At 33.8% G+C, this 14,247-nt stretch overlaps 1 protein-coding gene across 1 annotated transcript; it reads left to right on the top strand.

Moving 5' to 3' along the window:
- The first annotated feature begins 255 nt into the window (after positions 1 to 255).
- Positions 256 to 9,986, top strand: LOC138700142 (putative nuclease HARBI1). Its single transcript, XM_069826508.1, has 2 exons — positions 256 to 1,567; positions 8,315 to 9,986. Exon 1 carries the CDS (start codon positions 463 to 465, stop codon positions 1,564 to 1,566), a length of 1,104 nt encoding a protein of 367 aa, XP_069682609.1. The 5' UTR covers positions 256 to 462; the 3' UTR covers position 1,567; positions 8,315 to 9,986.
- The last annotated feature ends 4,261 nt before the right edge of the window (positions 9,987 to 14,247 follow it).

Here is a 14,247-nt window from a genome sequence, read left to right as displayed (position 1 = left end):
AATATGTGACAGGTTCACCAACATAACAAAAAATATTTGAGTTTCTCTTTCCATTGATACCAATATCATGTTTCTAAGTGTCTCCTAACGATAATTATTCAAGTTTGTAATCGGAAAGATCATTTATAGTAACACCACAGTCTAGTATATACAGTCACGAAGTTTGGGATGATTTTTTGCATTTCCCGCGATAGTTGCTAGCCGCTTGGAGCGCTGTGAGTAGTAGAAACAATAGACTGTGCCACTGCTATAGTAAGGCCGTAAGGCAGACCACTGCCCGTGTGCACCATTCTCGATCAAAATTTGACCAAAGTTAAGTCGGCACTTGACCGTCTTCAACGCCAATTTGCGGAGTATCAATCTCGATCAAAGTTAAACAAGCGAGTTGATGATGATCAAATTTGATCACGGGTGTGGGACTGATTATCTTGAATTGAACATGGTCAAGTCGAGAAAACCAAAATGGCGGCACGATTTGACGTACTTGATGGAATCGAAGATGAAATGATGTATCTTGAACACGCAAATCACTGCGGAAATAATAGAATTGGTGTTATTGTAGAAAGAGGAGATCCTTTCGAAGATCTGGGAGACAGAAAATTTGAAGAGAGATTTCGACTGAGTAAAGAAACAGTGTGGTGGTTAGTGGACCAAATGAACGATAGGTTAGAGTTCCCTACCAACAGAAATAATCCCGTTTCTCCTATGAACAGAGTTTTGGCAACTTTACGATCGTATGCCACAGGTGCTTTTAATATTGTTATCGGGAACACTGCTAATATACATCGAACAACAGTGCAGCGTATCACCAGTGAAGTGTCGGAAATCATTGCATCGTTCTTTCCACGCTTCATTGTTTTTCCAGCAAGGGCCGATTTACAAAATGTAATGGATGGATTTCCGGGTGTGATAGGAACAATAGATTGTACACATATTAGAATTCAATCTCCTGGGGGAGACAACGCAGAACACTTCCGTAACAGGAAAGGTTATTTCTCTTTGAATTGTCAGACAATCAGTGATCACAATCTATTGATAAGGGATATTGTGGCAAGATGGGCAGGATCTGTGCATGATAGCACCATATTTCGTAACTGTGCTCGTAGAGCACAATTTGAAAATGGTGAAATACCGCATGGGTATTTATTAGGAGATGGAGGTTATGCCTGCAAACCATATTTATTAACTCCACTGTTAAATCCACTAACTCCAGCCGAACAGCGATATAATAGAGCACACATCAAAACAAGGAACACTGTAGAAAGGCAGTATGGTATATGGAAAAGAAGGTTTCCAATATTGTCAGTGGGTTTGAGATGTGGTCTGCAGAAAGCCATGACTGTAATAACGGCTACTGCAGTACTGCATAACATTGCCAGAAGCACCAGCAATGAAGAACCGCCTGAAGATCCACAGATGGTGCGACTACTAGAGGAGTTACGAGGTTTAAGAGGCCCTGACATTGATGATGATGAACCTGTTCCCCAAGGAGAGTTGATGCAGCGCAATGATGCTGTGCCTGGGAGAGCATTTCGTCAAGCTATAATTAACCAACATTTTCAATAAGGTAAGTCAGTCAGTAGCATCAGTGTAATAACATTGAACATTAATTTTTGCTTTTAATTATGAACATTAATTTTAACTTTATATTTAACAATTTCTGAAACACTTATTTTTTAGACAAAGCGCTAGAGTCATTCTGTGTCAGTGCAACTAAAACATGTCACCCACTGATAGCGATTGTTATGATATTTGGTCATGAGTTTTATGTGTACCAGTACAGAAATCTGGCAGAATTTAGATTATTCCGTTGTTGCATGAGTGAGTTACAGCCCGTTGAAGTTCATGTGTTCTCACTCAGTAACTGATATTGATGAGTGCAGAGTGGAACAAATGTAGATATAAAAAGTAAAGAATGAACGCCAGAGCCTTGATTCTTCCTTTATTTTATTCAATATACATTGGAGAATTTCACAATATGGCTTCTTGGTATCAGTATACTGGTAATTTAGTTACCTAAGTGTCAAATTACTTCAAAAATTTAGATATGTATAATATTATAAAGAACAATTTGCTGTATATTCAGAATTGTAGATTTTTTTTAAGTGTGCACCAGTCTTTACTAGGGAAGAAAATTGTTTTTTTTTTTAGAAATGAGAGGTTCTCGAGAAAAAAAAATACTTTGATAAAATCTAGAAATTAAGCCACATAAAGCATATGTAAAATTATAATTTTCAAACTCTGCTTTGCATTATATTTCTGAAAAGTTTGGGTAATTCACTTAGGCTATATATGGAATATTGATATAGGCCTACGAGTATTTTAGATAGTGTAAACTTGCTGTTGGCTTATTACTTTTTTTATTGTACAGGTATAATCTTTAATACTATAAGTCTCAAAAGTCAATGTTGTTAGGTTGCTAATGCTCTGTGTATTGGAGTTCTTCCATTTGCATTCTTGCTTCCCAGTATTATGACAGATGTGTACTGTTAAATTTGTACAATTCTTGAGGTGTGTCATATCCATTATAGTATTTTCTTCTTTACAAAATAAATAATTAGGAGTATGAAAAATATTTATTTTATATAGATAAGCAGCCAAACAATCATATCACATATATAATTGAAAAAGTGCGACGACAGCTTTCATTCATGGGCAGTCTGGAATTAAATTGTTATTGTTTAATAAAATATTCCATTGCTTATTTATACTCTCATGTAGGCCTACTAATTTTTTGTGTATTTCTTGTTGGATGATTTTCTTAATTATTACTTTGGAAAATTGAAATGATAAACATGAATTTTTAATTTGTTGGATCATTGTGCCTTTTTTTAATTTTTGTTAAGAAATCTGCTATCTCATTAACAAGAATTCCACAGTGTGAAGGAATCCATTGCAAAACTATTTATTGTGAAGAGATAACTTAGTGTTTGATACTTTGGTGAATTTCAGTAATTCTTTTTGTTGCATAGGTGTTTGCATTAATGGCTTGTATAACTGATTTAGAATCGCTAAATATAACAGCTTTATTAAAGAGGTTACTGTGATAGAAAAGTTATTTTTATGTAGAATTGACTGCTTCAAGTTCTCATCAAAGTGAGTTGAATTTTGACCTAGAAATATATAAAAGCAAAATAATTTATTATATATTCCAGCACCAGTCGTATTATTAAAGTTATTGCTGATTTTAGAACCATCGGTGTAGATGTGTACCCATTCAGTTTCTGGAATCTTGTGTTGATAGTGTTATATTGTAATTTGGATTTTTAATTTATTGACAGGATAAGATGGAAGTTGTAACCTTTCCATACTATATTTGTCTAATGGTAGGCTATATTGGTTTTTTTTTTTAGATATTTAACTTTCTGTATGAAACCTTGTTGGATCTCTAAGCTTGTACGAGTATCTGAGAAGGTTCTCCAGTAGTCTATGTTAGGTATTCTTTTCAGTCTTTCATATAAAATAAGGCTGCGTTGATTTCTGTGTGATTGTAATGGAGTGTTATCTGTAAAACCTTGTCATAAAGTCAATGCATATGCTGCCTTTTGTTCAAATACTGATACCTGTCAAGGGTCTGTTAATGACAAATAAACAAACAAAAGAAGAGGAGAATTTCTGTTATGGAGAGAAGATATAGCAATATCAAGTCTTGTAACAAAGGCAACATGCTGTGATTACCATAAGAACAAATAATTATCTCTGGAGGTTTTCACTCATAGTGAGCAAGTGTAATTTGTTTAAAACACACAAAAAAACATATCTGGTTTGAAAGAGATATAGCCTACCTTGTTAATGCCAGGAAATTACAGAGGAAAGGACATAATGCTGCACTTGGCATAAAGATGTGTCCAAATTGCAGGAAAAATGATACTTACTTACTTACTGGCTTTTAAGGAACCCGGAGCTTCATTGCCGCCCTCACATAAGCCCGCCATTGGTCTCTATTCTGAGCAAAATTAATCCATTCTCTATCATCATATCCCACTTTGAAGGAATCGTATCAAGCTGTTTTTTTACAGTGATGGGTTGTTAGCTCTTCGCCCAACCCCCAAGCTGAGGACCATCCCTCATCGGCTGTCCGCGACTGCTTATTCAATATATATATACATATGCAGGAAAAATGATAAAAAAAATAATAGAAGTTTCTGAGGAAGCAAACAGTCCAGTCCTTTGGATGATCTTGTAGTCAAACTGTTATGGAAATTTTCTTTAAAGAGGGTATAAATGAAAGCCTTGTTAGTTTGGGTGTCTCAAGATCCATGGCATCCCACAACACAGAACGGCATCTGTAGCCAAATATAAAATAGAACTTGCATCAACTTCTCTCAAAGCAAAACTAGGTAAATTTTATATGGGGGGGGGGGGGGAGAATCCTTTACCCTGATTCGGCTTCACTACCTGAAGAGGAAACACTTAGAACTGAAATAAAGCAAAAGACAGAAGATTTTGATATACTTTTAGACCTAATAATGCAAAAAATTCAAACTGTAACTAGCAGGGAAAAATTTAGTTACTAACACTAGTTTCTTAAAGTTGGTCAAAAAAGAAAGAGAGTGAAGCAATGAAGAAAACTTGTGAAAGAGAAAGGGAGACTTTATCTTCGAAACATAAAAAGAGGAAAGAAGCTAGCAGACGAAACAGTGAAAATGGTAACTGGCTTTTATAATAATCTGAATTTACCAGAATATTGTCAGGCATCAGAGACAAAGCATTTAAAAAAATGTACATGAACAGAAATGCCTTATACTTTGCAATCTGCAAGAACTATACTCTACTTTTAAAGCAAAACCCTCTTCCACAATAGTTTGTTTTTCTACATTTTGCCAATTTATTAAGACCAAAACACTGTGTCAGCAGGATCACCAGGAACACAATTCCGTGTGTATGTAAAATACACAAAAATATCCAGCTCCTATTGACCAGTACAGAACTAAAAAGCAGCAGTAAAAAAGGAGAAGCGTATCTGAAAATGTTAGTCCTTTTTTTATATTTTTCTAGAAAGGGGGTCCATAGCTTTCACCATATTTTCAAAGGGGCCTCTTTTTCCAAAAAAAGATTAAAAACAACTGTCCTAGTGGAACTGACAATATTTTATCACTTTATTTCAATATCTTTTTTTCAAATTAGAGTGTTGTATTTATAATATATTTACATTATGTGCACAACTAAATGTTATCATTATGATTTTGCTTTAAGCATTTTCTTGTTTATATTTTTTTCCGTTTTTTTTTTCAGTAACCAGGGAAATGTCTGGAATAATGCTTTACTTCCCTATAACTTACTTCACTGATGACAGTCTTTTTAAATTTTATATTACTTGCATACGCTCATCTCGAACAGTAGAGCGTTCGCGTGCTAAGCGAAGGGTCCCGGGATCGATACCCGGCCCCGGAACAATTTTTCCTTGAAATTATTCAAACCTGCTTTACAGGGAGCTACTACCTGAAAGCCAGATTTGCATGATTTGCATAGTATCATATGTTTGAGCATGCCTGATGTTGTAATATGGCTCAATGTTATATTCTGTCCCTATAACAGAGTGCCTGCATAGTAAGTGTTTGGCAAGTTTGTCAGTTTGAACAAAAAGAGTCACTTTAAATGTAGTGCTGGTACTTTTCTGTTCTCTTTGTAAATAGCTTCCTTACTGTAGCATAAAATACTTCGATCTTCAGTAATTTCATCCCTATTTAATTATGCTATGTTTAATTTGTACTTCAGTAACTAATTCTTTCTTTGGTCTTAACTTCTATAATAAATTGTCCAGTCTTTATTATACAAGTAATGTTTAGTACTTTGATTTTATTGTAATTGTAAATTTAATATTAAATTATATTTTTGATATTGTAGTTGTAATCCCCTGGTAGAGGGAAAGAGAAGGCTACGGCCTTATCTCTCTCTACCAGGTTAAATAAATATTGTATCAATAGGTCTATCCATGATACAAACCGCAAGCAACCTTACTGCTAGGTTACAATAGGTCTGAGTGCACGACACTGTCTGTTTGCATGTACAGAAGTTTCCAGCACCCGCCCATCTTCTGCACTGGGCGATGTGCCCACCATGAGTACGTCTGATCTACAACTTCTGTAGGGAAACACTTAAAGAAATTGAAATTTTTCTTTGTACCATAAAAGACATCATGAACTCGTGTCCAACTGAATAAACGATTTCAGCAAGCTTTTATAATTTCTGGTACTCACAGTCTACATCAATTTGTGCCCTTGTCAATAAATGAAATTGGTGCGAAAAGGTTAGTGCTGATGAACATTACAGCATCAGCTCACAATGGAAGTGCAATAATTACAGTTGGAGTGCAAACTCCAACGTGGCTTGTGTATATGATTCATACTGGTGCAAAAGATTTGCAGAAGCAGTAAATACTGATGAAAGGGATATAACTGTTAAATGTATGCGTCCACATGGCCCAGCATTATCATATTATAGGTCTCAAAGTGATACCTGTGAGGTTGCTTTTGAGCATTACACTGTGTGAAGGCAGTATGCACACAGCAACAGGAAGAACATAACAAGTGACCAAGGAAACAAATGAACCCATTAATTCCAAATGACAGGAATATTAAGGAAATAAAATGTCAACAAACATTTGTGTGAAAATTATATTACTAAACTTGGACCCGGGGTACAATTATAAATGTCTATTTTTGTTTGTATCAGATATGTAGTGGTTCTAAAAGCTATGTTGCTCCACATTTAGACTTTATTATGATGTATCATGTACAACCTTAGACACAAAAAATGATGGGCCGCCATACAAAGTCCCCTTCGGAAGACTTCAATTGATTCAATGAGAGCTTAGGTTAACACATGAAGAAATTTCTTATGCATGACTCCGCTCTTTTTCTTCTTTGTTTTGTTAGTTGCTTTTATTTGTCTGTTTATAGGTGTTATGAAGATATATGTGTTATAAGGAAGATATATTCAAATAATAAATTAAGTGCAAAATAAATATCCTTTCCCTAGTCGTGTAAACCAAGTGCTGTCCAAAATGGACTTAGACAAATTCACACTACAGGAGATGTCATTTTTTGTGTCTAAGGCTGTAAGTATATACAGTTAAAATACGCACACACACACACACACACACAGATATATATATATTTTTTACAAATAGCAGTGCATAAACTGAATAAAGTTATACAAGCTTATGAAATGGCAATTTCTACCATAAAAAACAAAAATGATGACATTCATAGGCCAAGAACCAGTAAGAAGTGAAATAGTTACTAATAATAAAGTCACTGAGCAAACAAAGTCATTTAACTATTTAGGATGTTTACTGTCTCATGAGAATGAAAAAAATTACATCTCAAAGTTCCTAAAAATAACAGGACTCATAAATAATATTTTTTAACCTACAAAATTTTCAAGGAGTACCTACTAGAGTAAAATTTATAACAATTTGGCACTTCCAATGTTAATGTATGGCAGTGACATATGGACTCTAGAAACATCTGATAAATCAAGAATTAGAGCGGCTGAAATGAAGTTCATGAGAAAAACTGCGCAGTATAGCTATTTTGTTAGATCACAAGGCTAATAAACAAATTTTAAATTACCAGTAACTGAAAGTTACATCAGTGCTGGATTAAATACAAAAATAACTGGTTTGAACACATCCAATGGATGCCACGACATTGTCTCCCAAGAATAATGAAAAATTTCCAACCTTGGGGAACAAGACATTAGGAACGACCATTGAAACAACTACTGATAACTGATACTGAAACAGATTAACCATTTGGCCCAAATCCATGGAAAGTGTTATAATGTGTGTGTGCGTGTGTGTAAAAGAAAGCAAACAATTATAATTTCATATCAATAGTAATTTCAAAATCTTCAATAGCAAACAAACAATTAAATACAAGAATCAAGTACAGTTATTCCATTTTTGCAGCAATTTTTGTTTCTGGAGTACCTTATAAACCGTGTTTGTGACATATATGCAATTTTTATATTTTCATGAAGCTATAACAAAGAAATGGTGCTACAGGTAAAACAAATATTTTGGTTATGTTCACATCTCAGGTAAGCAAACATGTTCACCTAATACGAAGATGATCTGAGATGGTGGGTGACATTTTGAAAGAATATTGGTTGAAATGACACGGAATGACCCAGTTGAAAACTGGAAGAGACAGTGGTAGGCATTTCAATTAACAGAATTTTTTTTTTCCAGTATTTTAGTTTCTGTCGTAACACTGAAATTTTTAAGTTTTTTATCCTAATTTCTTTTAGATGTTCTTCCTCCATCATTCGTAATTGATTTTCCAGTACACTTATTCTTTTTTTAAAGGTGTCAGCTACAGCATCACATGAAGGTTTTGGTTTTTGAGGCATCCGACGACGATTCCATTGGTATTGCTTGGAGCTGGCTGGGGTCTTGGAGTGTGCCACTTCCTTTTCTTGGAAGATATTAGGCGATACCATATCGACTGGTGTCTGTACATTTACTCTCTGTGTGATGTCCTGTATTACAGTAGCTGATACTGTTGATGCCTGCTCAACTGGTTCCATTTCAGGAGCAGTTGATGTTGATGGTACCTCATACTGTGTAGTTACTACTGACAAACTACCATCATACAAAACGTCACCCTGATAACTAGTATCAGAGTCAAAGGCATTTTGTAAGGGTCTTACAGAATGGCCCATAATTTCTAGTAGTTTAGGGTCAATGTTTGTGGTTTTAATGTTCTTTTTTCCTCCGCCAGTCTTATATGTCTCTACTTTCTCATCTGCAAGGTCTTTGCGTAGACGTCTTTTTAAATTCTCATAGCATACTTTTAGATTTTGTGTAGACCTTTTTGTTACACCTAAAACATAAAGAAACATAAATATGTAAAAACCATGTTAATAATTATGCTGCTATATAGAAAATGTGGGTTAAATGTATTCACAGTCTCTATTAATGTATAATTTTCAACCATAAGTACAATATACTTCAAACTTTGTAGGGGACCCTGCATAATAAGCTTATTTAATTTTAGAAAGAAAGGAACTTGTGTAATTTTATTTTACTCATCACAGCTTCCAATAACTCCACATTATATTACATATTCATTATTTACAACGAGGTCAGTACTGGATTTCGTAACTTTTTTTTCTGCAAAACCTCGATTTAATTGCTGTTTTACAAAAGGAATGTGAAATTTTTTTTGGAAATATACTCTCACTGTACAGCAAGCCTGGCTTGTCACTTTAGTTTAGGTTTGCTCAGCTTAACTTAGGTTTAGTGTATTTTATTAACAGTTTTGCCAAGTGTCAGGTTTTAAAATTGACCAGCATTTTCTAAAGTTTGTCAGCTTGTCAGTTCATATCTGTTGTCAGCTTTTGTCACAATTGCTGTGCCAATGTCTATTTTGTATTAATCGGTTAATTTAAGTTTTCAATACACATTTTTATAGAAACGACAAAATGAAACTCAGAACTCTCTCTTCCATTGCATGTTGCAAATTAAACTATGTTGGAAAGTGCCCTGAACAAGTGTTTGACAAAAAATATTTTAATAAAGTCAGATGTACCACACTGAAGAGTATAATAAAAATAATTCATAGCAATCTGGCTGTATTTGTTGTGTGTTTTACATTTCAAATGCTGAATAGTTTGTTATTGTATGCATGGTAATGTATTTACTTATTTTATCTTATGAAAATAATAATTAATGGTGTCAGCTTATTTTTGTTGTTTTTAACATGAATTTCAGCTTTTTCAGAATTTTAACTTGGCAACCCTGTATTAATAGAAAAAAAGAGAGAATTGTTAAAAAAATATGTTTTTTTGTGTGTTTTTGTGAAGTAAAAAGTAGTTCAAAATAGTTTAATACTGACCTCACTGTAAATAGGCTATTTATCAGATAACTGTCATGTTCATTTGTATTAATGTAGACCGCTGGAATTTTTTAAAATTATAATACTACTTGATTATGATATTGAACACTGATATAAATTGCAATAAATTTATTTTATTCACTTCTGTCTAATCTTCAATTTCATTTAATCACTCCTTACACTACCCAACAGTTTTCACAGGGACGTCTAATAATATATCGATGGCTAAAAAGTGATATGTCTCTGCAAGTTTGCAGATGAATAATAAAAATGTATATATTTTTTTTTTGTAAAAATAGACTAATATTTTATATATGTTTCTGGGGACTTTACTTGAGGACAAAATATTATTTAGGCCTAACTGTCCAATTTAATAATAAAGTAGTTATTATATGCTGGTAATAATATAGTAAAACTAAATGACCATTTTGTGGAATGCGAGATTATCACTTATTAGCTATAGATTTGCAGTTTCAAACTATTAGGACCTACATGACGTTTTGGACAATAAGGCTATTGACGCTTGAATTAAGAGAAATTACACGGATACCTTCCTTTCCCTCTTACTCCAAAATTCCAACCTTGTGAATACAAAATAAATGGATAAATTTCAGAACAAGGATACTTTCCTTTCCCTCTTACTCCAAAATTCCAATCTCATGCACACAAAATAAATTGGCACTAAAAACTTCCTTTTCGTATGCATGATGATGCGTATTCGACATACACAGATGAATTGCCTTTTTTTTTTTTTTTTAATAATTGTTAGTGAGGTATCCGTATACTGAAATTTTCCCAAATAAATTATTGGCTCTGCAATGTCTCTTCGTAAGCAAGATGATGAGAATTCGACAAATACATACAAATCTGCTCTTTTTAGTAGCCTATTTCAAGATAATTGTCAGTGAGGTATCCGTATACTAAAATTTTCCCAATTATTATCAAAATTATGAAATAACCACTGTATAAATTATGTGGATGGGATAAACTCCAGAACATGGATTGCACCCTTTCCCTCTTAGTTCAAAATTCCAACCTTGTGCACACAAAATAAATTATTGGCACTGAAAAGTGCCTTTTCGTAAATATAATGATGCGCATTCGACAAACGCAGACAAATCTGCTCTTTTTAGTATTTTAAGACATAATTTGGTACGTGCAATCCATGTTCTAAAATGTTCCCGAATTATGTAAACACGTATAACTCACCTGGAACAGCGTTGAATTGTGAGGTTAAATCCAACCAGGTAGCCTGCTTTTTTCTTAGAGAACTTCCGTCAGTACTTTTATTTTCTAATATAGATGCCGAATTGCCGACGAGTTCTAAAAGAATTCCCACTTCGAACTGTGAGGAGTTCGGTGCTCTTTTCTTTTTTTCTTCCATGAAACTTGTTTTGAAACCTGTGACGATGTTTGAAACAGTCCGACAAGGCGACAAACAAAAACGAAGCGATAATTGACAGAGTGCGTTCGTTCGCTGTTTTATACGCGGTTACCTAGCGCTCAGATGATTCTTCTCAAGCGAGCGTACCGTCAGCTGACGGTAATGAGTTGATCGAGGGAAAATGTCGGTGCACCGCATCTGTAACTTGATCATTGTCAAGAATTGACCATGTTTCCGTGATTGCTGATAAACGGGCTAGATGATCGAGAATGGTGCACACGGCCACATGTGACTCACTTAACCCGATCAGGAAGGGTGGCGTTCCAACCATATAAATTAGTTGGAATGCATAAAACGTAACGTATATTTCTCTAAAATGTAGTGTAATTGCATTAATAAAATTTAAAACAATAATTATGAGACACTTCAGATATAATTCACTTGCGAGTTAAGGTGCAATATTATTTTTGGTGTGAAAATTACGTTCTTCCTATGTGTTTATTTCGATTAAACATTGAGAAATTCTGGTACATTCATTTATGCACGATTCAATAATTTTCAGTTGCACCGCACGGATATTTAGATATGTTGAAATTATAGGCTATGTTTACTGTACCAGTTGTCCCTTTCTGTCTAATTTTAGTGGGCTCCAATGCGCTGCAATTCGGAATATGTATTATATGACTTTCTTGTGTTAAATTCTATCGTATACTTCTTGTTGCATAATATGTTGCAGATATACTTACAAAACTGTGTTATTTTAATGTGAATAGAATTTTAACATGTTAACATAATCTGTTCGCATCAACATTTTAAGTTTAGAATGGAAACTATTATGAGGTTTAATAAAAAAGAATTTATATTGTGTTTTTAATTTAGCACATCTACCTTCCGTACTTATAGACAGAAAATTTACCATACCACTCCTATGTAATTAGTGTACGTACGATTGTGTTACTTCGTCTCTTAAGTAATAGATAAATACAATAATTCAGAACCGGCACTCAATTGTAGTATTAAAATACATACAAATTGAATGTGCGAAGTATCATACATGACATTATGCTTAATTATAATGTATAATTGCGAATATAGGAATATAAGTTAAGTATAGTAAACATAACCTATAATTTTCACATGAATTGCAAAAACACACACAAGATTGCAACCTCATTCAAGAAATTAAATTACAACATCGCGTACAAAAATATCTCAACAACACAAACAAATACAACCACTCAGGCATATACAAACTCAAATGTAACACCTGCAACAACTTCTACATAGGACAGACAAGCAGATCATTTCAAACACGTTACTAAGAACACATCACATCCATAACAAAATTACAAAACACCTCCACATAATTATGCAGAACACATCACAAATGCTAACCACACCTACAGAGACATCAACACAGATATGGAAATATTACACATCCAACCAAAAAGCCAGAAACTAAACACACTAGAACAATATGAAATACACATACACACAAAAACACATCCCAATGAAATTCTCAACACACAACTCAATTTCAGAACACACACACTCTTTGACTCCACATATCAGCACACGAACACACCCTCTCACAAGAAACAAAAGAAGAGGCGCCTTGACCAACAAGACAGGGGCCTGTTTCACAATGTTTACAATCTTTGTAAATTGTAAACTTTGCTTGTAAATTGTAAACTTCTGTTTCACAATCTTCGTTTGTAATGTTCAACTTTACAAAGGAAATCAAATCTTTACAAATTAAATTTTGCTCAGTTTACAAGTATTCTGTTTCACAATGAAGGGTAATTTTACAAACGTGTAAACTTTACTTGTAAAATTAGCACATTTTCTACAATACCTCTGAGATGTGTAAAGTTTGATATTTCAACAAATTATGAATAAATGCAATAAAAAATATTTATTAAATTATTTTTGAGTAACTGAATAATATTAAGAATTAAACTAACGCAGTTTTGATTTATTAAGGAGTTCTAATGACTCAGACAAAGATATTGAATTTAGGCCTAATAAAACGAAGACGTATACGTAAAATTCTCCGTTCAAGAATTAATAACACGTTGGTATCATTTTATGAATTTAATGAAGCGTTTCGAATGAGTCCCGCGCTATACTTCAGAATACTGCATAAGTATTTATATACCGAGACTGTATTTAATAAATACTCGCACTTAAAAAAGAAGTTCCCTGCACCAAAAATAAATAATTTAATAATGCAATAAGGACAGTACTTACGCGGCATTCTTAAGTCGTTTCGAGCCCGTTTCGCTGGAATCTCTCCTACAAGATATGGGACGACATATCCAACATCCAAAAGGGAAAAGTGAAGACCTAACCTCAAAGCGAGAACTGTATTGTTTTGAATTGGTTGCATACTAGCTATCAGTTCCGTGCGTTAGCAGATAAGCACGGAATTTCTAAGATATCAATGTGCAAAAGTGCCCACAGGGTAGTTGATGTTGTTAAGAGTTAAATTCGGGCCAGGTTTTTGATCACCAAAATGTTATTTACTATTATTATTTACGTACAATGGCTGGAGAGGGCATCCTGCGCGTATAATACTCTAAAATGGCCTCTGGCTCAAAGCCAGAAATGTCAATAAACAACAGCAACATAGCACAGAATTTTTATGCTGCTGCTGGGATCACTAATGTTTGTGAAGTTGTGGATGCAACGTTAATATATACTGATGGATCGACACGAAAAATGAACCTGATTTTGTAGTTAGACATCGTAATTATTTTATCAATTGCATAATCGTACGTGGACTAAATCTGTTATTAACTTATTTGACTGAATTTGGCGCTTTGATCATTTAAGTAATAGACGTGTTGGTATACTCGACCAATCACAGTACATGAAACTCCATTGTCGCCAATATATAAAAATTTAAATACTTTTAATTTTCTTTAAGAATACTTTATATTTTCTGTTGGTGAAATATGAATGAGCAAGCTTAGAATAATCTATTTTAGTAAAAAATATCACAGTCTAACACATATA

This window comes from Periplaneta americana, chromosome 5 (genome assembly GCF_040183065.1).
Source record: "Periplaneta americana isolate PAMFEO1 chromosome 5, P.americana_PAMFEO1_priV1, whole genome shotgun sequence".
Taxonomy (NCBI): domain Eukaryota; kingdom Metazoa; phylum Arthropoda; class Insecta; order Blattodea; family Blattidae; genus Periplaneta; species Periplaneta americana.
This window is presented reverse-complemented; position numbering and strand designations above follow the sequence as displayed.

What these genes read in the sequence shown, in the direction of transcription:
- LOC138700142 (XM_069826508.1), top strand. Translation starts at nt 463, where the DNA reads ATGGCGGCACGATTTGACGTACTTGATGGAATCGAAGATGAAATGATG.